General features: G+C 43.7%; 1 protein-coding gene and 1 long non-coding RNA gene across 9 annotated transcripts in view; one reads left to right on the forward strand and one right to left on the reverse strand.

Annotated features, from left to right (window-relative positions):
• LOC116333683 (polymeric immunoglobulin receptor-like) overlaps positions 1-6,368 on the forward strand; it is a 180,766-nt gene extending 174,398 nt beyond the window's left edge. For 7 of the 8 annotated variants that reach the window (XM_039610023.1, XM_039610021.1, XM_039610020.1 and 4 more), the window contains 2 exons: positions 5,894-5,937; positions 6,052-6,368. In XM_039610023.1, coding sequence (XP_039465957.1) covers positions 5,894-5,937; positions 6,052-6,144 — 137 coding nt within the window. In that variant the 3' untranslated portion in view covers positions 6,145-6,368. The remainder of the gene's footprint in view (positions 1-5,893; positions 5,938-6,051) is intronic. The other variant, XR_005612479.1, reaches the window with a different exon arrangement.
• An 8,549-nt stretch (positions 6,369-14,917) lies between these two features.
• On the reverse strand, positions 14,918-17,734 carry LOC120439000. The gene is made up of 3 exons (XR_005612316.1): positions 17,531-17,734; positions 17,393-17,454; positions 14,918-15,743 (listed from the first exon to the last, which is right to left on the reverse strand). It is a non-coding gene; the product is annotated as an uncharacterized LOC120439000 (long non-coding RNA).
• Positions 17,735-25,673: the final 7,939 nt, after the last annotated feature.

Genomic DNA, 25,673 nt, shown 5'->3' on the forward strand with positions numbered 1-25,673 from the left:
ACGTGGCTGTTACACCCATGTTTTTAGCATTACTAACTGTTCCTGTTGTGCTGCTCACAAATAGTTAGGTTAGGCTCAGACAGCAACAGTTGGGTGCAGTCCTCGGCTGACTTCCTGACCTCCAGGGGTCCAGAGGTAACCGCAGGCAGAAACGCAGACTCTGGGAGGCCCTGGAGAGTAGCTGTCTCTAATCGGGTCAGCTTTTGAAAAACAAGAACAGTCTTATTGGGTGTGTCTTTCTGTTTAACACGAGTGAGAAAAGAGGACTGCTTAGGAGGCGACTGGGTTACAGAAGACTGAAGTGATGGTTGTGGTGAGAATGAAACTGGTGATGGAGCAGATGATTGAGCTATAGGTAACGGAGTAGCTAACTGGGCCGCTGACTGAGCCGACCGCAGCTGAAAAGCTAGCTGGGCTGCCGAATGAGCTGACGGTTTAAGAGGTGTTAGTTTAGATTGTGAACCCACAGCATTATCAGCAGTGCATGTCAAAACTGGCTTCAAACTGTCCGAGGTTAATTCTGCATCGACTGAACAGTTCTTAGCAGGCTCCGACAGAGGGTGCACAATCAGAGGTTTGTCCATACATTCTGACTCTTTAGCAGAAAACACATAATTCGTCAGTGAGTCCTTTCTTTCTACAGGGCCGGGGTGAATGTCCATAGATCGAACCCCCTTCACCTCACTACTCTCAGCCATGAGAGGAAAACACTCTCCATTACAAATCGCAGGTGAAGCAATAGGGGTGCAGCCCACATCACTCACCCCAGCCGGCTGTTCAGAAGTTCCCGAATCCAGCTGAGGCAAGGGTGCCGGCGGCGTGAGCGGCGCTTCCTCCCAGACGAGGGAACAGAAGTGGCGGAGGAAACTGGTGATGGAGGAGGATGAAAACTTCCTCCTCATCCTCTGACCACATCGCTGCCAAGAAGGAGGCCAGTGAATTAGGCTTGGAACAGCACGCGGAGGAATCCCGCGGCAGAGGTGTGGAAACGCCTCTCCCCCGTGATCGTCGCTGCTGCGTAGCGGGAAGCTCCGTGCTCCGCGGGTGCTGCTGCGGTGGCTTCGGGTTAGCAAACTGGGAGCGGGCAAAAGCTGCGAGCTCCCGAGCTTGTAGCACCTCCTGGGCCTCGTGCAGCTGGTCCATATAGCCCATAAATCCTCTTAGCTGGCGCAGGTGAGGATTTCCCTCCAGGATGGCTTTGATAGCGTTAATCCCAACCGCCATAGTCTTAGTGTCTTTAGTGTGGGAAATCCGCTTCATCAAACCTTGGATGCGGGAGAGATCATACTCCCGGGACGAGTCCGCTGGGTCCTGGTTGTGGTCGCGTCGTTCTGTCATGTCTCGGCTGTAGGCAGGCAGGAAGAGAGGACCCAAAATGCAGGACTCACGGAGGCAGAAGTAACTCAAAATACACAGCTTTATTGCTGGTAAGAAGCAGAACAGGAAAACACTAACTAAACTGGGGAAACAGAATAACTAGGCAGGTTGACAGGCTGGCGAACAGAACACACAGAGGAAGCGAGGGTGAACCGACGTTAACGATGCAACATCGAGTAGGGGAAGACACAGACACTAAATACAAGAGGTGAACGGAACGAAGAGGAAACAGCTGGGAGACACGGCTGACGCTGGTTACACTGACGAGACAGGGAGAGCACAAAGCTGAATGCACTGACATAGGACACGGACCTACAAAATAAAACACGAAGCACACGACAGACAGAGACACAGACGCAGACTTATAAGCAAGCATAATGACATCATGGACAGACAGAGGGACATATGGACAGAGGAGACTAAGCAGAGGTCACAGGTACAATGAAATTAAAAATGGTCTCCGATCAGTGCATCATCCCCAAGAATATCAAAATGTAAATCAAACAATAACATTCAATAAAATTGATAAATAAAAATAAAAGTGATAATAGGAATAGTATTAGCAAACATTCACATACATTCCCACATACAAGCTTCAGTCAGCGCATAGATTCATACAAGAGTGGTGTGATGGACATCTTGACGTGCTCTGTGTAAGCCGATCTGAAAAAACTGAGGAATTTTAGGGGATTTTTTTGCCGGCAAGGGCAAACTGGCTAAAACTTTCCTTTCTGAGATCATCACAAATGTTTCCAGGAAATAAATGACCATAAAAGGTCTTTTAGCAGAAGCAACAACTGCAGAATTAACAACTGTACCATCTGCTGGTACAGTTCAAACAGGGAGTACCCAGGATGTGAGGTATCTTTTATAATGTTTTGAGCTTTTCTAAGACAGGGGTATTGTTTAGATCTTCCAGTGTGGGGAGAGGGCGGTGTTAATGACCCCTTGGAGTGCTTTCCTCTGAGCCACTGTGCAGCTAGTGTACCAGATTCATAGGAGATGAATATGGAATAAGTTAGTACACTAACCTATTCTTTAGATTTGAGTTTTCAGTCATTATGTAAATGTACTGTTTATAAGATTGGGGAAACCTGCAGTCAGCTGAGACTGAAGAAGTCACTTGGATGAGTGACAAAACGTTTCTCCCACAAAACGCTACGTCCAGATGAACAGAATCAACTTTTAGAGATACCAGAGTTACATCTTTATAAAAGCATTGCTGCTTATCATTAGACATATCATAAAGAGACATTATAAACATTAAAAACAAACAAAGTCAAAGATTTCATAACAGTCAGAGAAAAGCTATTAAAATAATCAGCAGAACATCAACACAACATTCATCAAATTCTAATTCAAATCTAAAGAAGTGTTCATTACAGTGTCATTACAATCTGGCATTTATGTAGTTAACATCTGAAGCATCTGAATCTGCCCACTGGTCACATGACAAAGGGAAATTTTATATATGGTGGAATCTGGAGTCTGTGTTTGGACAACACAGAACACTTTCTTGTTAAGCGTCAAACTTGAAGAGGAAACATGCAGCGACTCTTTATACTCACGCTCAGCCTGATACCATGGATCCCAGGTATTCACTGTGACTGTGTGCATTTGATTAGAGAAGTCAGACAAAAAAGATTTTCAAGCTGTTTTCAGCTTCACATAATTGGAAAAAACAAGGATAATTTATGTCTGTGCCGCCTCCTCCTCACTTCTCTGCTGTGCTTTTGGCAAATACTCTTGTTAAAATGTGTGATACTCCTTAGGCTTGCTTCGCTATACAATTTTATGACTTTTCAGTATTAATTGTTCGTTTAAGATGGACTAGAAGGTTGTTAAAACCCAGTGGGAGTTTCCCCCCAAAGAGGGACAAAAGGACCCCCTGATGATCCTCTACCTAATCACATGAGCCAAAGGAAACTGAAGCGGGTTAATATGGTGCAAGTGTTGCCAAGGGCCACACCTTTTATTTATAGATAACAGGTGTCCGATGTGAGCAACTCTGTTAAAGTTGTGTCATGACTAAAAGTTTCATTTCAAATTGGTGCTTAACATTTAATCATTTCCACTTCTTGTCAGCTGTTCTCTGCTGGGTGAGCATTCAGAAGGAGATTACTGGCCTGGAGGGTGGATCCCTCACTGTCCAATGTCGATATGGCTCTCACCATGCTAACCATGTCAAATACTGGTGTCATGGGGGGACGAGAGAATTCTGCGAGATCTTGGCTCGAACTGACGGGAAATCCAGGGCCAATCAGAACAAAGTGAGCATTTCTGACAACCGGGATGGGTTCATGTTCACGGTGACCATGAACAACCTGAAAGAGAAGGACTCTGGGTGGTACTGGTGTGGTGTGGAAATAGCATCATGGGCCGATGACCTGGCTTTCACTCAAGTGAAAGTGATTCATGGTGAGTAATGGAGAAATTTTGCGATGATAAACATTTATGAACCCAGTTTTAAAGAAGTTTGTTGCATTTTCATGATCTCTGCAGGTGTGTCAGTTGTGAACAGCACTGTGAGTGGGGAAGAAGGAAGTAGTCTCACGGTTCAATGCCTTTACACTCAGAGATTCAGGTATTTGGTTTTCCTTTGGAGGATTTTATCCACATTTTATCCTTTAAAACCCTTAGAACTGTCCTCAAAGAAGCACTGATCACACTTCAGTAAATGTGGGAATTTGTCCAGAAACATTCATTGGTATCAAATGCTGGTGGACAGTGAGCATTCACTGACTCTCCTGTGACTGCATGTCAACAGACTAAGTGAGAAGAAGTGGTGTCGGAGTGGAGACCTGAGCTCCTGTCTGTCGACGGGTTCTAAAGGGAGTTACGAAGATGGTTCAGTGGCCATCAGCGATGACAGAAAGGAGGCTTTCAATGTAACCTTAAAGAAGCTGCAGATGAGCGATGCTGGCTGGTATTCATGTTCTGCAGGGCAGCAGCAAGTAGACGTACGGGTTCAGGTCAGACCACACGGCTCTACTAGTAAGTTGATAAAGAGCCTTTCATTTTTTTGGACATAAAAAACATAACAAATTACACTTTTGAGCTTTGCTGTCTAACTGACTCGAAACTGTGATAATTAAGCTTCATTATGGATTTTAGTGTGCTGATATCATCAAAGATGATTTGTTTTTTTCATCACAGGGAGTTTAGAGTTATTCAACATCCTTATGTTGAATAACTCTAAACTTCCCTCTCTAGAAATGCACCCCATATATTTTTATTGCTATTCAGCCAACATTTAAAAGATTTATGACACAAAAATCACATGTGACACAGTTGGCTGTAAAAGAAATGCAACTGATAGGAGCAACACAGCTGACGGCATGCATTAAGAGGAAAAGAGAATCCTGTATTCAGATAAAAACATTGTTATTTTCTCTCTCTGTTTCTATAAATATTAAGTGCTTCTCTCAAAATCAGCATGTGGTGTATTAATTAGACTAAGTCTAAATCATGATAGAATGTGTTATCCAAGGAAAACAGGGTGACAGGTAACACAATTGACATTTCTTTAGTTTTAGGCCCTCGCTAACATGTCACCTCTAAATGCAGCCTAGTGTTAATTTGAATAGCAAAACTTGACATTTAGCTAAATGGCCAGGAAAACATAAATGATGGAAACGGTTGAGTTTTAAAAAATTATTAAAAACAACTATGACCCAATATGATATTTATCATTGCTTAAAATGAATGTTTGGCCGATAAAGCTCGTTGGCATGAAATTTACCCCTAACTGTAGAACGAACCAAAAATTGCTAAAATGCTAAACAGACATAGTCTGAGATTGTGTCATTATTGTGTATCATTGGTTGCAAATGATTTTAACACACATAATGTCATTTTGTGTTATAGACCACATTGTTTTAGGTGAAAGAAAACATACTAAGACCCTTCCCATGTTTCACAGTCCTTCAGACAGATGGCAGAGGCTCTCAAGTCTCTACTTGTTCAGGGTATTGATTATTAAAAGTCACCTATGAACAATATTGATGTTAAGATGCTGGAAACAGTCTTTACCTATAACAGCATATTTACAGAGTTGTTACAGTATTTTTTTTAGCGCTACAATATCTTTACCTTCAGAAACAGAGCCCGTGACAACCCCACCTACTCCGAGTCAGCCCTGGTACCGTTACCGGTAAAAGTCAGCACTTTTTTATCTTCACTTTAATGGATGTCGAAGGTGGATTGTCTGCTCAGTCTGCTTTGTGCCTGCTTCCTAGTTACATGTTGGAGTCTATAGTGGGGTGTTCGTCTCTCCTGCTTCTAGTGGGCTTGGCTGTATTGGCAAGAAAGATACTGCGCAGTAAGGAAACTTCATATTCCTTTGAATTGTAAATTGTTATTAAGTGTGTGTGTGTGTGTGTGTGTGTGTGTGTGTGTGTGTGTACGTGCATCAGCCACAAATTCTATATATAAATAAAGATTTATATGATATAACAAAATGCAATAAATATATCTGACTACTAATTTGAATTTATATTTTGGGCATTCTTTCTAGAGAAGGCTTCTTCACGCTTTAAGGAGACAGAAGAGATATTCCCTGTAAGCCCCCATTATCATGGCCATCTCTGATCTATTACACTCCTTAAGAAACACAATTATCAGGGATATTTTTGTAATGATTAGATCACTCATTCTCCTTTCTGTCCATTACAGGATAATCCAAAGGGCATGAGAGACCTGCAACGAAGCAAGGAACACATTATTAAGTTTGACAAGAAGGGTACAATGAACCTACCTACTTACTGAGATCATTTTGTGAATTGTTAATTGTTACTCTTTGTAACCGAATGTAATTTTTCTATTAATTTGCCACACAGAACATATGGTCTTTGTTCCAGTATCCTTTTTACCAAACCAAACCACATCTGAACAAAGCTATATGTTCTGCTTCCTGCAATATAAATTTGGTACATTATAGACTTGGCTTATATAGACTCAGTATTTTAGACTCAATAAAATAAATCAAAATACACGTGTATAATTATATGTGACTTTTTATTTATGTACCAGACTCTATATATTTTTGCAACCTGTGACCTTTTTTGCTCATTATAGGGGTCTTATGGCAAAGTAGCATTTAGGTGGAAATCTATGCGTAAAACTTTCCTTTTTAGTTACACTTCAATAGACCCTGTGCACGAGAAAATGCTAACTTCCTGGTTTGAGACCGGATGTGGGGTTGTACATTTCCGGTAGCTTTACTTTGCGGTCAATTGCTACTGCGAAGATATACTCCAAAATCATGTCTAAAACTCGAAAATGGAAAGATCGCGTTAAGTTACAAAGAGGAGAAGGTGAGAACACTCACCACTGTTGTGTCATAAAAAAATCTAATGATAATTTTGACGTTTAAAGAGTTTAGATCAATCAGTTGTTTACATCACGCAACACAAGCAGAACTGCATTACAAAATCAGAAGACACATCATCCACATTCAGAAGCACATCTCTGTATAGTGACTGGTCTTATGATTTAAACAGGCAAATGTTCAGCATTCAAACTACAGGTGAACAATAGTCAAACCAGATGTTTCCCCCATTATGTCGATATCAGCTAGTCAAGTACACACCTACACAGCATGTTAACAAACTGTGAAAAAAAGCCACACAAAAAATGAATGACTGCTGTTAAGGGTTTCTATACATTAGTATTGTAGCGCCTCTACTCAGGACCAGTACACTTTCACCTCAAATAGAGACCCTAGACATCTTTCTAGGTTCAGAAGGAGGTTTTGTTTTGGAGACTCACAAAAGGAGTTGGCTTGGAAGTGAATAACTGGGACCTTTATTGCCTCAGTACCATTCATAACATGTACAACACAATAAACCAAATTGCACACTAATAGTGCGTTTTGAAGGTAAATAGATGTAAAACAGAACAAAATAAAATAACATAAAGGCACTTAAATGGAAGACTTATACTGAATTGTATCAGAGCTCTTTTGAATGAATGAAACAGATTAAAGTGTTCCTCTTGTGAAGTTTGAATTGTCCAGTCTGAATTGTCCTTTAAAGTCGTTGAAACCCAAACAGGCGTACTGTAGGGGAATTGTCAGTGTGTAGACCCTATTATCCGGGTAGGAAAAGTAGTGCATAGGGCTTATCTTGAAATCCAGGGTTGCTTGAATCAGTTTCTCAGGCAAGATCCACAATCCGATCGCATGGCTGGCCACACCATTTCACGATCATCCAGGATCTCATTTGGGCTGTTCTCGCCGTCAGTGGTTCTCCAGAATCCTTTCTGGTAGTTCAAAAACCAATCTACACAAACAGTGCAGAACAATGAATTTCTTTTCCCATCTTGTGTTTTAACATGAGCTCATTAACTTCTTTTCCAAATGTATTAATAACAAATGGCATTCTCTTTAGCTTTACCAAGTTACAAGGGTTACAGTAACTTGTTTGTACCAGTATCAACTATTTTATCAAAATTATATCACAATAAAGAACATCAGCAGCTTAAACAGTAATATAAACAGACATAGCAATGAAAGTGACATTGATCCTTAAGGCTTACAAGCAAATGTGACTTAATTCACAATGCAAATACTATTAAACTTGTAATATGCTCATATCTATTAAGACATAACCATTCTAATATATACAGAGCTAGTGCTTCTATCTGAATACCTCCCGATCGAATATGGCTTGGGCGGTGGGGTGGCTAACAGCTATTAGCAGCTAGCATCGCCAGTAAAACATCGTTAGCTCAAAGCATTCAACACTTATAAACACACTGTAAAGGACAACAAGAGAAGCAAAACAACACACCAGATTCTCATAGCTCCCGATTGGTTTTTGTTCAAAGGTTTCTGAGCTGAATCGGCTAGTGAAATACATTATCTAACTTAACAGGTAGCTAACAAAAGCACGTGACTCACCGGGATTTTCCAACACAAATAACTTGACAGACGTTATTCCCTTTGTGGTCAGAGCTCGGGGCCTAACAAAACAGTAGCTTATTAGCATTTATACATAAAACAATCTGGTCTCATTAACCGGGTTGCAGCATTGCATACCAAGATACTTTTTCCATGCGCTCCGACACGTACTTGATCGCCATCAGAGGGAAGATCTCACAGGAAGAGACAGGTAATACTTCCTGCGCACTAGACGCAAGGTCGTCAGAACACAAGACTGCATCACAGCACCCCCTTGTGACACTAACAGGCTATAGCCTTAAATAACATAAAGGGATTTTGCAGCCCTGTATTTCACATGGGTTACACCCTCCCCCTCTGACCTAGCATGAGCCCCTTCATGCGTCACGCTGTGGTCTACAGATGAACTCTCATAGTCACCTATTGTATAAAGTGCTTGGTTAAAGCTCTCTAGGAGGCTCTGCGCAAAGGAAATTAAGGGATTTCCCAACTCAGGATAATGGAAGCGTCCTGGTGGTCGACGTGTCCTTTCTGACTTACGAACATGGTCATTTGTTTCTGCACTTCCAACAGTTTCCTTATGCTCCAGAGCTCCCTCAGGAGTTTGTGGGTTCAGATCAATGGGTTCCATAGCTATAGGAGCCTCGACATCAATGGATGGTACATCAATGCTGTCTTCAGCCACAGCTGATTTTTGATTAGTCATAGTTGGTAAGGTTACATCATCTTCAGTAGGGAGTTGCTCAGCCACAACATCTGGCTCCTCTCCTTCAGCTACTTCAGGAGATACCCCTACAGGCTCATCCCAAGGCTGAGGGGTTACAGAGACTGCTGGCATAGCTGGTATACAACTACCCTCCGGTAGTGTTTTTCCTGTTTGCTGTTGTCTCTTCGGGATTTCAAACACCTGAACAAACCTTCCAGGAATGACAGAAGATTGCCTAGGATAGACAGGTGAGTCATCTTCAGATTCTGATTGCTCCTCAAATAACAAAGGCTGACTGCGCCTTGTTCTTGGCCTGCAACTCTTTGGCTCGACCTGGTCAACTTCCTCAGCTTCAGATAAGTCACCACAAGGGAGTAAGAGATCCCTGTGAAGAGTTCGAATAGGACCATCTCCATTCATAGGCTGTACAACATACACAGGTAGACCTAACATCTTTTCCAACCACTCTGTACATGGTTGACTCCCACTTATCTGCAAGCTTGTGTTTATTCCGAAGCCGCAGGTTCCGCACTAGCACTTGATCACCCTTCTCCAAAGTTGACTCCCTGACAGTTTTGTCAAAACGGCGTTTATTCCGTTCAGCAACCTTTTGAGAGTTTTTGGCAGCGATCTGATAGCTCTCTTGAAGGCGAGCCTTCAGAGCTCTCACATACTGAGAGTGAGATGTAGGAGAGCCATCTTTAACTGGCAGGCAGAATGCAATATCCACTGGAAGCCTAGGCTGGCGACCAAACATTAACTCGTATGGGCTAAACCCGGTGGTCTCGTTCTTGGTGCAATTATAGGCGTGAGTTAGTGGTTTCACATAATCGCGCCAGTGAGTTTTCTGTTTGTCTTGTAGAGTTCCTAACATGCCAAGAAGAGTTCGGTTGAACCGTTCAACTGGGTTTCCCCTTGGATGATAAGGACTGGTGCGCACCTTCATGATACCAGCTAGGGCACAGAGCTCTCTAATGAGTTGGGACTCAAAATCCCTGCCCTGATCACTAAGCAGGCGCTCAGGAAAACCATAATGCACCAAAAACTGCTCCCAAAGACACTTCGCAACTGTTGTAGCCTTTTGGTCTTTCGTTGGCATAGCAACAGCATATTTGGTAAAATGATCAGTTATGACCAGAATGTCTTTGGTGTTGTGACTGTCAGGCTCCAAGGATAAATAGTCCATGCATACCAGTTCCATGGGACGGGTTGTTTGAATACTCACAAGAGGTGCTGCTCTTTCAGGAAGTGTCTTCCTTCTAACACAACGTCCGCAAGACTTAATCTTTCTCTCTACATCAGTTGCCATTTTAGGCCAATAAAATCTTGACCTAACCAAGTCAAGGGTTCTCTCCAAACCCATATGCCCCATGTCGTCATGAAGGCAAGTGAGAATGGTGGACCTTAAAGACTCAGGGACGACGAGCTGAAAGGTGACATCTTCACCTGATCTGCGGGTTCTGTAGAGGAGACCATTTTTCAGTTCCAACCGTTTCCACTCTTTGAGCATTAGTTTAAGCTCTACGGATCCAGAGTTAGGATTGGAATTTGCTTCACCTCCATTTTCTAACATGTTGACCACATACCCAATAATTGGGTCAGACCTCTGATGTTGTTGGAGGTCTACCTCACTATAAGTAGGTATGACAGAACAACCCAATGTTCCATCATCCGCGTAGATGTCTGGCACTGCATCGGCATGTAGAGCAAGGGACTCTAGCCTACCTTCTATCACTTTGGTATTGTCAGATTCACCTAAGAGATGACGGTGGCACAAGACACTGAATGTGTCAGCTGTCACATCTTGTCGGTTGGGAGATGAAGAGAGATGATGGGAAGCAAATTGTTTCATTCGCTCTTTTTCTTCAAGAGAAGCATAGTCATCACCCACAGTATCATGTGGCCGCCTAGAGAGGCCATCTGCATCCTGATTGCTCTTACCAGCACGATACTTAATATTAAAGTCGAAGGTGGAGAGAGCGGCCAACCAGCGATAGCTGGCAGCATCAAGCTTGGCTGACTTCAAAACATAGGTCAATGGGTTGTTGTCTGTTAACACCATGAATGTGTTCCCGTAGAGATAATCTTGGAACTTCTCTACAATGGACCATTTTAATGCAAGAAATTCCAGTTTGTGAGCCGGATACCGCTTTTCACTGGGTGAAAGTCCTCTACTTGCGTAGGCAATAACCCTCACTTCACCATCCTGTTCTTGATACAAGGCTGCCCCTAGCCCAGAGGTGCTTGCATCAGTATGGAGGATGTATGGTAATTTTGGGTTAGCATATCCAAGCACTGGAGCTGATGTCAGTTTCTCTATGATTACCTCAAAAGCTTCCTGACAAGCAGGGGTCCAACGGCTGGAAAGAGGCTCTTTAGGGCTCAAGTACCCGCTAGGACCGGGTGTCACCTTTTTGCCTTTCCTGTATGGTGGGTAGCCTTTGGTAAGATCATTCAGGGGTTTGACAATTTTTGAATAGTCCTTCACAAACCGTCGATAGTACCCTGCAAAGCCTAGAAAAGACTTCAGGTCACTGAGCGTCTGGGGTCTTGGCCAGGTTTTGAGAGCTCTGACCTTCTCAGGATCAGTCTCTACACCTTTGCTAGACACAATGTGTCCCAGGTATCGCACTGAACTTTGGAAAAAGGAGCACTTTTGGGGAGAAAGTTTCAACCCATATTCTCTCAGTTGCTGAAGGACACCTAGAAGCCTGGTTTCATGTTCCTCCAAGGTGCTGGAGAACACGATGATGTCATCTAAGAACACCAGAACTTCTTTCAGATTGAGGCTGCCCATACACCGTTCCATTAAGCGCTGGAAGGTGCTGGGAGCGTTGGTGATCCCCTGGGGCATACGGTTAAACTCGTAAAATCCCAAAGGGCACACAAAAGCTGTCTTGGGCTTATCACATTCCTCCATCTCAATCTGATAATAACCAGACTTGAGATCCATTACTGAAAACCATTTGGATCCCGCAAGGGCTGAAAAAGCCTCTTCAAGGTTTGGAAGTGCGTACGCATCTCGTATTGTTAACGCATTGAGCTTGCGATAATCAATACAAAGACGGACCTCTCCATTCTTCTTTTGACCACCACAATTGGTGAAGCATAAGGGGACTCTGATTCACGGATTACTCCTGCATCAAGAAGTGTTTGCAAGTGCTTCCTCACAGCTTCATAATCATTTGGGTGGATTGGCCTGGACTTTTGCTTAAAGGGTGCTTCGTCCTTTAAGTTTATGTGATGTTTCACTTTAGATACATGCCCAAAATCCAAATCATGCTGGGCAAAAACATCAGTATAGGCACTTAGACGCTGGGTAACCCTCTCTTTCCACTCCTGCGGGAGGGGAGAATTGCCAAAGTCAAATGTCAAATCTGGGTGAGCAGGTTCATCAACTGGCTGTGCAGTAACATTACAACATTTCACAGTGTCATCATTTTTGGTTGAAATAGATGATTCGTCATATATCTTTGCAGGACTATGGAGCTCTGCAATGACACACCTAGAAGGCAGTGTTATGTCATGCTCAGTTTCATTTCTCACCCATATAGGTAACCTATGAGGATGCTGCTTGGGCAAAGTAACAAGACAGCACTCCACAAAAATTCCCCCTGGTAAGGTGGATGTCGTTGGCTGCTCAACGATGGCACATTCACCAGCACTGCTGGATCTGACACAGCCTTCAAGGAGGACTCTCCCTTGAGCTGGTACTACATGTTGCACCTTGCCCTTAAGAGTTACAAAGCCATCGTTTCCGGCTAGGTTTATCTCTCTCCTGACCTTGAGTGTACGAAGGATCTGCCTGTAGCCATAGACCGGCGACAAATCATTGGGATCTTTACCCTGACAATATTCGTCGTACAGAACATCGAGTGCATTTGTCCCAATCAGCACAGGCAGGTCACAGTTAGAGCGTAGGTCAGGCACTACTAAAGCAAGACTAGAAACCTCAGGCTCAGTTTCAATAAAGCTTTTTGGAAACTTAAGGCTGATGGGTATGTATCCCAAGTAAGGAACATTTTGGCCACTAGCCGCCTCAATATCCAGGCCACTGATGGGCTGAATGGGATGTTCTGAAAGATTGGTGTTGTAAAATGAAGCAGATACTGTGGTCACTTGAGACCCAGTGTCAAGGAGACAACTGCAATTGACTCCCGACACGGTAACATTTGCCGTACATTTCTATCCTACAAGTCCCTTGGGTAACCTAATCTGGGGTCGTGCTGCACGAGAGAGAGAAGATGCTTTACTCTGAGGTTCGGGTTTGGGACATTCATGATTACTTTCAGTTCCTGGTAGTCCCTCCCCAGGAACTGATTTTAGTTTAAAGCTGACATATTCTGTTCCTCCCAGACTTGTAGTTTTTGGTTGAACTCCTTACGTTTCATTTCAACCAGTTCAGGGTTTGGTTCATTGCTGCAAGAGGGAGCAATATGACCATCCTCGCCGCACCTGAAGCAGTACCATGGGCGTGGCTTCTTAGTAAGCTTAGTCTTGCTTGGGTCAGATTTCTCCTTAGGAAGAACCTTGAACTTAGGTTTGGTTTTTTTATTTGGCTTGTCAGAGTTCTGGCTTGAACTGTCAATAGCTGATGCTTTCAGCGAAGCCACTTGAGCTTGTAGCTTTGCAAGTTTCCTTTCTAACTTATGTGCATCAAAAGACACTGGCCTATCATTAACAGCTGATACGTCTGTATCATCAGTGACATACTCTCCTACTTCAAGGGAGTTTAAATGCGCCTTAGGCTTAGAAATGCCTAAGTGCTGTTTCATTCGGCTGGACTTTGCCGCTTGCCGATCCTCCTCAGTACGTAGCAAGAGGAGCAACTCTGGAAATGAAGGTGGCTTGTCCTTCTTCTGCTCAAGCTGCAAGGTTGTGATCAAGCTGTTGTTCCAGCAACCTCTACAAAACTGTTTAAGCAGTTGGCGATCTGAATCATTTGTAGTGATGCCGCCTCTTTTAATGACTTTACTCAGGGTTATCTGCAACCACTGTAAATAGGCAGAAGGCTTTTCACCTGAGTTCTGGTTTGTGCTCAGGAATTTGGCAAAAAGCTCATCCCCATCATCAACAGTACCATACGCTGAGTCAAGAAGGCTGAGATAGTCATGGGGAGAAGCGTTAGGACCAAGGTGCTTTACAATGTTAGCAGCTGGTGGAAGAAGGCTCTCAACTATTTTCCTTACCATATGTTTGTCAGATATGGTACTATCTGTGAGGTGGAATTCAACATTGTTGCGCCACGTATCATAATCAGCTTCGAAAGTAGAGCAGGGGGTTTTCCCCGAGAAGGGCCTGAGCTTTGCATAACCTTGAGAAGGCATTTCATTGTTCTTAATGACATGCTCAACTACTACTCTCTGTACTTCAGGTGTAGTGAGCTGTTCAGGTGGTAAGTAGATAGTGGTTTTTCTGTGCGAGGGAGTCACCTCTACACTTGGAGAGGATGAGTGAGAGTCATGCTCAGGCAAGTGGGTTAAATCACTGCCCAGTTTAACAGGACTTTGATGCTCTATGATGGCTGGTTCATCTTGGTCTGTGTCACTAGTGAGCTGCAGTTTCTGATTAGGCACTGTTACATTTGGTCCAACTGTGGGGTTACTCTCAGTGGACTTCTTCATTCTGGCCAGCTCATCTAGCAAAACCTTCTCAAAATCTGCACCACTCAGTTTGGCAAGACCTTTTAGTTCAGTTAGGTAAGAATGGGTTAAACATGAACCCCTGTCTGCAGCATACAGTGCAGACAGAAGCTGGATATGATGGACAACACTTGGGTTATGGCTTTGTCTTTTGCAAGGCAAGCTATCCTTGAGGAACTGGACTGGTTCACCTGATTGGAACTCCACAATGGCTGTGTTTTTAAACTGTGCCTCTGTGCTAGTTACTTTGATTACTCTTTCAATAGAACCAAACTGCCCTAAGTAATCAATAACCTCATTGTCAACCTCATCACCTGTTAACCCTCCTACTAGGACAGAGTTAGGTACTTTGACACCTTCAGTTTGGATTACATCCATGTTGTCTTATTACTACTTATTAATGTCATGGACAAATGTAATGATTTGACCCAAAAGGCATGAAAGCACCAGTTGCTCAACTTCCAAAAATAAAAGGAATTAAACCTCCTGGCTGGCTCGCCACGTTTTGTGTAGCGCCTCTACTCAGGACCAGTACACTTTCACCTCAAATAGAGACCCTAGACATCTTTCTAGGTTCAGAAGGAGGTTTTGTTTTGGAGACTCACAAAAGGAGTTGGCTTGGAAGTGAATAACTGGGACCTTTATTGCCTCAGTACCATTCATAACATGTACAACACAATAAACCAAATTGCACACTAATAGTGCGTTTTGAAGGTAAATAGATGTAAAACAGAACAAAATAAAATAACATAAAGGCACTTAAATGGAAGACTTATACTGAATTGTATCAGAGCTCTTTTGAATGAATGAAACAGATTAAAGTGTTCCTCTTGTGAAGTTTGAATTGTCCAGTCTGAATTGTCCTTTAAAGTCGTTGAAACCCAAACAGGCGTACTGTAGGGGAATTGTCAGTGTGTAGACCCTATTATCCGGGTAGGAAAAGTAGTGCATAGGGCTTATCTGAAATCCAGGGTTGCTTGAATCAGTTTCTCAGGCAAGATCCACAATCCGATCGCATGGCTGGCCACACCATTTCACGATCATCCAGGATCTCATTTGGGCTGTTCTCGCCGTCAGTGGTTCTCCAGAATCCTTTCTGGTAGTTCAAAAAACCAATCTACACAAACAGTGCAGAACAATGAATTTCTTTTCCCATCTTGTGTTTTTAACATGAGCTCATTAACTTCTTTTCCAAATGTATTAATAACAAATGGCATTCTCTTTAGCTTTACCAAGTTACAAGGGTTACAGTAACTTGTTTGTACCAGTATCAACTATTTTATCAAAATTATATCACAATAAAGAACATCAGCAGCTTAAACAGTAATATAAACAGACATAGCAATGAAAGTGACATTGATCCTTAAGGCTTACAAGCAAATGTGACTTAATTCACAATGCAAATACTATTAAACTTGTAATATGCTCATATCTATTAAGACATAACCATTCTAATATATACAGAGCTAGTGCTTCTATCTGAATACCTCCCGATCGAATATGGCTTGGGCGGTGGGGTGGCTAACAGCTATTAGCAGCTAGCATCGCCAGTAAAACATCGTTAGCTCAAAGCATTCAACACTTATAAACACACTGTAAAGGACAACAAGAGAAGCAAAACAACACACCAGATTCTCATAGCTCCCGATTGGTTTTTGTTCAAAGGTTTCTGAGCTGAATCGGCTAGTGAAATACATTATCTAACTCAGTGGTTCCCAAAGTGTGGGGCCCGCCCCCTAGGGGGGGCGCAGAGCTATTGCAGGGGGGGCGCGGCATGAAAAGGGAAAAAAAACAAAAACAACGCTTGGACACTGCTAGCACGGGGCGCCCACACAAACGCAAAGCAGGAGATGAAGCATAGCTGAATATGTTTCCAAACCAACTTCATTCTAAGCCAAAGACTAGAAAACATGGTGAAGCATATCTTCCCTTTGGTTTCACCTGCACAAGTGCTGAGGTAGGTCTCCCTGCAGAATTAGTTTTCCCTGCATCGGGAGCAGCGCTGGGCTGTTCAAATCACGGACAAACAGTATCCCACAGTTGTTTATGTTTTTGAACCCATTTTGTAGAGGGTTTTTGAAAATGTATTGATAGCAATGTTGAACATTATTACACAGGAAAAAAAAACAACTACATGTAAAATAATTACACCGTGATGCCTCTGCCTTTCTAAATGCAGGGACAGTAATGGCCTGTATATGTAAGCGTGTAAAACCTGCAGAGTCAGATTAACAGTATTTTGTCTCTATCTGCCATTCACCTCATGTAAACAATAACGTGGCGCACAGTGTGACGTGAAAAAGCCACATACCTTTGACATTGCGTGACAAACTCTGTATTCCTTGTCCACACGTAAACGCAAAAAAAGGAGTTTTAAAAATCTCCGTTCTCGGTGATTCGATCACGCCGTTTACATGTGCCCGAAACAGCTGCGCGTTCAAAAATACCCGTGTAGGTGCGGACGGAGCGTAAAAGAGTTGGTTTTTTATTTTCTTACTACCTGTAATTTATTGCAGATTATTTGTATTTGCTTAATTGTTTAATAAATGTTTGAGGTGTGAAATAAACCGCAATGGAGCAAAATATGGGTGTGTGTGGTTGAAGGATGTGTTTGTGCGTGTGCGTGTGCGTGTGCGTGTGGCGTGCATGCTGCAGCGGGGGGGGGTGGGCGAACATTTTTCTTGTTAAACAAGGGGGGCCCAGCAAAAAAAGTTTGGGAACCACTGATCTAACTTAACAGGTAGCTAACAAAAGCACGTGACTCACCGGGATTTTCCAACACAAATAACTTGACAGACGTTATTCCCTTTGTGGTCAGAGCTCGGGGCCTAACAAAACAGTAGCTTATTAGCATTTATACATAAAACAATCTGGTCTCATTAACCGGGTTGCAGCATTGCATACCAAGATACTTTTTCCATGCGCTCCGACACGTACTTGATCGCCATCAGAGGGAAGATCTCACAGGAAGAGACAGGTAATACTTCCTGCGCACTAGACGCAAGGTCGTCAGAACACAAGACTGCATCACAGCACCCCCTTGTGACAATAACAGGCTATAGCCTTAAATAACAAAAAGGGATTTTGCAGCCCTGTATTTCACATGGGTTACAGTATGTATGAAGGGTATGTTGTGACTTACCTTCAAAATTACAGTGGTCCCTCGCTATAACGTGGTTCATCTTTCACCTCGCTGTTTTGCGGATTTTTTAGTGCAAGTTTTCATGCTTTTTTTTACGTCACATTGTGTCCTGCGTCCTGATTGCTGCAGACGATCTCCTCCGTGACGTCTCTCCTGTACAGTACAGAATCGCTGCATCGATCGCTAGCAGTGTGACCCTGAAGTGCAGTACTGGATGTCCACGAAACGTTTTGCACCGTCAAAAAATAAAATTGGCTACTTGATTTCACCTATCGCTGGTTATTTTTAGAACATAACACCGATAAACGAGGGACAGCTGAGAAATATAACATTTGAATCCCTTTTCTCTTTTGCTCTGAGGTGCGGGGGAAAATATCGAGAAGTCGATGAACATCATTTACAGATATATTGGGTTAATGCCCAAGACATCTATAGAAATGTAAATCGCCGCTTGAGTCATTCATTTGCTTAACTTGTTTTGGACCGTAAACAAGGCGCGAATAGGACACCGGAAACAAAGCTCCCCACAGGAGTTTCCGCACCGGAAGTAGCATATGCTAACGTGCACATAGTCAATAGACCTAGAGTGTTTGGGGCTTCCCATGATGCACTGATGGTTTCTTCTTCACTAACCCTTTTTTCACTCTCTCTGTGCTTACATGCCACTTTGCATTTAATCATCATTATTAATCTCTGGCCCTCCTTCACTGTGTATTTAATTTGTCCTGTCTTGCTCAACAAACCGGTCAGTGCAGATGTCTTCCCCTCCCTGAGCCTGATTCTGACAGAGGTTTCTACCTGTTAAAAGGAAAAGGGAGTTTTTCCTTCCCACTGTTGCAAAGTTCTTGTTCAGTGTTAGCTCATTGTAGTTATATATAACACCTTGAGGCGAGTGTTGTGATTTGGAGCTATATAACTAAAATTAAATTGAATTGAATCTGCCAATGAAAGTTGCAGCTGAAGAGAAGGAACACTCACTTGGGGTTTAAGTGTTTGTGTTTCACAGATGGTGTATATGGACACTATAGTTTAAGTTGTGCTCTGCTTTAGTATCTACTACTCCTGAGAGAAATGTCTATTTTGCTTATTAATGCAACTGAGTAGGGGGTTTTTGTACTGTATTTGCTCAAAAGGGCCAAACGTGCAAAAATGATGTCAAGTACCGTCAAGAGCATGACAGCGATATAATCTTGTCTGTATTAAAAGGCTGGCCAATCAGAAGCCTAGGAGGAACTATCACCAACACTGTGCACATTCTGACATCAAAGAAGGAAATAGAGACCCACACCTTTGATGTCTGGAAGCTGTTTTCCTTGTTCACATGTGAACACATAAAGTGACTTTCTAAAACCTTCACCCTGTAAGCAGTTTTCCAAAGTGCTGTTTTCAGTTATTTAAAAAGCTGTTTACATGTGGATGAAACACACAAAAAAAGCTACATTTTCTTATGTAAGTGTAGACAGACCCACACAGAGCTCTCTTTAATTGTCTGTAAGGCATCCATGAGTGCAGCAGTTCCAAGAGGAAGCAACTGTTACATGTCAATGAAACTACTACCAATTAAGAACAAAATTGACTAGTTCAACATTATAAGACTTTCTTTTTGTTATCATAAGGCAACGTAATTTTTGCAGTCAATTAAAATAACATGTTAACACTGATGGTTCCCAAGAAATCATAAAGCCTGTATATATAATGTACATATGAAGTGGTAATTTTTTCAGCTCCAAACTGCTGCTTGTTGCTACAAAGACCAAACAGAAAGAATATCAAATGCAAACAGTAAATCTCGTCTGCCCAAAAAGCCCATGAGACCCAGAGGGGAAAAATGATTTCAGTTTTAGCTCCTATTAGTGGAACCAGACTGCACACTACTGTATAGTTCTGTGTGAATATCATTCTGTACATATGATAATTTTTCAATCCTACAACTGTTTATAACTTGCATAGTTCACATTTCTGTATAACTGTATATCTCAGATTTCTGTATAGTTTTTATTTCATATTTATATCCTGTTCATAGCCTGTACATAGCTTGTACTCACTACAGCCTGTACATACTTATAGTTATAGAATATTCATAACATACTTCACACCGTGTACATTATAACATACCATAATAGACCCATTTCTGTAATATACTTACACATCTATATTATTGCTAATATATATTGTAATATATCTATATCGCGGCTAAAGCACTTCTGGATGGATGCAAACTGCATTTCGTTGCCCTGTACCTGTGACATGTGCAATGACAATAAAGTTGAATTCTATTCTATTCTATTCTGTTTGATATGTAGTATCATCATAATGATATGGCTAATTAACACATTTAGACATGGATATAGTCTGACTGAAAACTTGTGGAGGAAAATGTACATGACGTTAGCGTAGTTGTGAAATGCACTTCAGAAAATAGGAAGTAAATGAAGACAGAATGCATTAGAAGGAGTTGGCAAATTAACTCTGAAAGGAACAGCTCTACATTTTATGCTTGAACTGTCTGTTCTCATACTGAACCACAAACCTGGCTTTAGAATTGTAAATTCAACAAGCTAATGAGACCGTCGAAAACACAGCTGATTCCCCCATCACATCGTGTTGTGGAATTGGATTACGTACGTGTTACTTGAGCATTTCTACTTGATGGAACCAGCAAGGAAGAGAAGATTTTCCCCTGTCTGGCAACATTTTGATCTCATCTCTCCTAATAAAGTATCCACACAGTAATAAATATCACAAATGATAAGTACCATAATGTAGCGGGCCAGGGCTGTTCGGCGATTTGTTATGGACACTTATGTTCTGTTTTGCAGTTATGTTTTGTTTACGTTGCCATGGTTACGGGTGGCGCTCCCTCTGTGTGTTTCCGGGGGAGAGAGCGCCATTTTGTTGTTGTTATGTGTTGTTGCCGCGCTGAGGAGGGAGATAGCGGCAGTGTTTTGGGCCGGGGCAAATAAATGGGTGTTCCCAAAGAAACCTCTGTCTCCTCCGTGTCTGAGCTCGCCACATTGGTGTCAGAAGTGGGATAGCTCACCCTCGCCGGAATGGAGAGAGACACTCAGGGGCTGGAGCAAGCGAGCGGCCATGTAAGTCCCCCGACGGGTCCCGACGTCGCGAGCGCACCGCGGCAGCGGTCCGTGGCGACCGACGCCGAGGGAGAGAGATCCCGGAGGTATGCCAGCTGCAGCCCTCGGTGCCCTGGAGGCGTCCCCGTCGACCAACCGACCGCTGCTACCGGTGCGATGAGCCTGGCCACGTGGCACGCGACTGCCTGGCGCCCGCCCCAAAGGCCAGAACTATGTGGCCTCAGGGGGATGAGAGAGGGAGCGGTACAGCGAGGGGAACACCGCTCCAGCTTCTTGCCCCCCTCCAAGAACGATGCACGGTGGCGGGCCTAGTCGGGCACCTCAAGGGACTCTACCTGAGCTGCTGTGTTGAGGACCAGCCCTGCCAATCCCTGGTGGACACGGGGTCCACCATTTCCCTAATACGACCTGGTGTGTTTCCTGGAACGTCCGGGCCGCTTGTGATGGGTTGGTCACCCACCGACACCCAGCTGATGACAGTGACGGGGGAGAGAACTGACATGCGGGGGAAGAAACCGTTGCGGATCCGAGTGAAGGATCTGGAGCTGATGCACGACTTCTGGCTTGCTGACATCCAAGAACAGTGCATCATCAGCCTTGATCTGCTGACCCGCTGGGGGGCCTGTGTTGACACTGCGAAGCTGGCTATCACTCTTGGTACAGAGACTCTGGCCCTCCAGTGCGGTCAAAAGCAGGGAACCGGAGACTGCAGGCAGACGCGGCTGGTTCAGCACACCATCGACACCGGCTCTGCTCAACCCATCTGTCTGCGCCCACGCCAGCTGCCCCTCTCGAAACGGCAGGGAGAGCGGGCCCAGGAGGCACGGGGCGTGGCTACTGCTCGGGCCACAGCCGGTGGAGGGGGATGGCTCTCGTTGACCATGCAGCAGCTGAAGCAGGAGCAGGAGGCTGATGCGACGTTGGTTCAGGTGGGGGCCTGGCTGGAGGCAGCACGACGCCCAGGCTGGACAGGGGTGTCAGGACAGGGGCCCGAAGTGAAGGCCTATTACTCCCAGTACAACAACCTGGAGACCCACGACGGCCTCCTGTACCGGAGATGGCGGGCCCCCGGGCAGGGCAGAGATCTCCTGCAGCTGTTGGTGCCTCGAACGCTGTGGTCACAGGTGCTCGAGCTCGTCCACGGCTCGGTGGGGGCCGGCCACTATGGAAATGCCAAAACTCTCCGCCATCTCAGGGGACAGTTCTACTGGCCTGGTTGTCGACGGGAAGTGGAACTTCATGTGCACTGCTGTGACACCTGTACGGCACGGAAGGGGCCCACTCAACGCTTCACTGCCCCCCTACAGCAGCATCGGGTGGGGGCCCCGATGGAGAGAGTGGGAGGAGACGTCCTAGGGCCTTTCCCCGTCCCTGAGGCAGAGAACCGGCGCGTGTTGGTGGCCAGGGACTGCTACAGGAGGCTGAGGGAGTGGTGCCAGGCCCAGGTCGGTGCCGGAGTACGACAAAAAAGAGGCTGCGACACCAGGTGCCGAGGGGGAGCTTTCATGCCTGGCGACAAGGTTTGGGTGTACTGCCCGGTTCGCAAGAGAGGAGTGTCCCACAAACTGTGCAGTCACTGGCAAGGGCCGGCGGAGGTCGTGGAGCGGCTAACGGAAGTGGTGTACCGTATCCGCATGCCGGGCCCGGGGCACAAGGTGGTGTTGCACCGGGACCGGCTTTCACCGTACCGACCGCTCGCTCCGGCAGACGCCGGGGCAGGGGATGCTGGTGACACCCCAGGTTCTGGCCCGAGTGACTTTTCCCCCGCCAGAAGAAGACGCCTGCACATCTGCAGGACTTTGTGTGGGGTAATGGGGTCGTCGGGGACGACTGACCCCTTAGGTGGGGGCTATGTAGCGGGCCAGGGCTGTTCGGCGATTTGTTATGGACACTTATGTTCTGTTTTGCAGTTATGTTTTGTTTACGTTGCCATGGTTACGGATGGTGCTCCCTCTGTGTGTTTCCGGGGGAGAAAGCGCCATTTTGTTGTTGTTATGTGTTGTTGCCGTGCTGAGGAGGGAGATAGCGGCAGTGTTTTGGGCCGGGGCAAATAAACGGGTGCTCCCAAAGAAACCTCTGTCTCCTCCGTGTCTGAGCTCGCCACAATAATATAAAAAAACAACACCACAGATTCCTATAATCTGATTTCTGTCTTTTAGTTTATTAAAGAGTGAAGCGCCACACACTAGTTTCTGTCATTATCCAACACGTTCTCACTCCCAAAGCGTAACAGTTTACGCCAGGTGACAAATCGTCAACATACTACGTTTTCGGGCACCCAACACGTTCCTAAATGACGAGATCGGAAAAATGAGGACATATGAGAACCGTTTGGACTCAATCTACACATTGCTCTTTTTCTTAAAATCGCTTGGGAAAACACTATTTAACGTCATTAAAGTGCTGATTAAAGTTAGGGTGAGGGATCAGGTTAGGTTTAGGGCTGGAATACAGGGCTGGAACGTCTATTACCGTGGGACCGTCATTCCACTGGATTTCATCCATAACCCACCGCTTACCATAAGAACGCGGAAGGTCACCTTTCGCGTTCCTCAGGAACGCCGCGGGATGTGACAAAAGGTCGGGATGTTACGCCTCAGGAGTGACAACGGTCTGCATTATCCAGATGTAATCGTGATTACACAGTTACACAATCATACCAAAACTCCTGATAGTTTCCACTTTCTCTTTCATATCAGACATACTGAGACAATATTCGGAATAAATAACCATGAAAACAATTTATTTATTCAGTTTAGAGGTTTACACATCACATCATTATAATCACTGAGCCTGTTTCACTTGAATCGTCCACCTGATGGCGCAGAAGAGCAAATGAATCAATGAATTCAAACCATGAGTCGACCAGTTGGATGGAAAGCTTCAGTTCACCACGAGGCTTCATCTCACCATCACTAGGTACAGCCTATGCTCAGTGATGTATGTAGTGCTTTAAAGGGCAGCGATGCCAAGGTTTTAAATTACCTTGTGTTGAAGTCGGAGCTGAAGCTGGAGTGATAGCATGTTCATTTGTTTATTTTCTTTCTTCAAACTGCAGATCTGACTGAGTCATTTCAACCATTTATGAAGAATCTTGATAGGCAAAAAGCGATCAAAGCAGAGGTATGAGGTCATAGATTGTGGTGCAGAGCTGTGTTCAGCCATGCAAACACATGCAAAGTTTCATGCCTGATGCAAACAGTTTGCTGACATCTGGGTACTTTTTCCTTTTGTATAAATGCATATTAAAAAAATAAATAAATTAGACAATATTCAAAAAACTTAATCGAGAACAGGCACAGTATTTCACTCCCTGCATGGACGCTTTGCTAAACCTGATCATGTCTCTGCTGGAGCTGTGCTTTAGGTGTTTAACAAGCTATAATTGAGCAATGTTTTCATAGCTATGGTTTTGCTTAAAATGTTCATATTCAAATGGACTCATTAGCTGTGGTTCAGCAATAATGAGCAATGAACTACTTGTTTTGTGTACCAAAGCAGTTGTGGTATTGTAACGGTGAACTGGACTGCTGAGCCAGTAGATTAAAAATTTGCCAGTTTCGGATTTGAATTCAAAATTTGAAGCCAACACTTGAAAAAAGTCTTCCACACATTTATTATCGCAGCAAGCTGACACTGTGTGTGTTTAAAACTACAAAGCAGAGATGTCGACCCCATAAGATGCAGTCAGCAGCCTTAGCTCTGTTAGACCAGTAGGTGTGCAGGAGCCCTGTTTTTAAACGATGTCATTACATGTGTTGTGTTTGAACCTCTGGTTATTTACTTGCTTTGTCTGTTGTTGCATTCTCAATAATAATAATTTTCTGTAATGATAAATATTTTCTTTCAGTGTCTGTTTTCTGTGACCTTTTGAATGAAAGGAGGAAAGCACAATAAATGTGACCTTTGAGAGGAAATCTATCTGTGTTTAACATTTATAAGTGTGCTTTCTTACTTAAAGTGTAATGAGCTTTATATTCAATATTTTATTCTTATTATTGTTATCTTTAAGGTCTTGAGCATTAAGTGGTGTTACTTCTCTCTCACTTAATTTTCACATGTCATATGAAGTGATGAACCTTCCACTGAAATGCTTTGCCTAACAAAAGAGAGAGAGATAAAAAGGAGCTGTGACTCCCTCAAGGCTTTGCAAATTATGATATTTAAATTTTTTTATCAACTTCAAACATATTCCGTAACAGGACAGACACCAGGAGGACCAAACGTCTAGTCCAACTCTTATACATTTATGGTAATGTGGATGACATCTGAAAAAAGAGGATTTTAAATGGTTTTAATATGGGTGTGGCATGACTGCTGTAGGCTACACAACTCATGATATGTAGTCATGAAATGTTTTCTGTTAGCAGTAGTTGATGTGAGCACACCTGCAGGCACGTAAATGACAGCAGCACAAGCTTCTGCGTGTGCTTTGCATGCAGGTAAATAGTCACATTGAGACAGAAGGCAACAATTATGTTTTTTTTCTTATTGAATGTGAAACCGTATATACATGGGTGTATTTTGTGTCCAGTGTGGACACAACCTTTTTCTGATTTCGGTTAATGCTGATCCCCACCAAACTTTTCAAACCTACTCAGTTCGATTCCATTAAGTTTTATTTATATTGCTCCAAATCACAACAACAGTCTCCTCAAGGCGCCTATTACAGTTTTTCTCGATTGGTTTGGCTCATTTCTTGAAACCGAGATGACATTCTCAAAACCATAAGGTCATTTGGCCAAACAGTCTTACAGTGCTGCCCAACATTATAGCTCACTAGCAAAATCAAATATCTTTCCCCAAACTCCAT

This window comes from Oreochromis aureus, linkage group 3, assembly GCF_013358895.1.
Source record: "Oreochromis aureus strain Israel breed Guangdong linkage group 3, ZZ_aureus, whole genome shotgun sequence".
In the NCBI taxonomy this organism is placed as follows: Eukaryota; Metazoa; Chordata; class Actinopteri; order Cichliformes; family Cichlidae; genus Oreochromis; species Oreochromis aureus.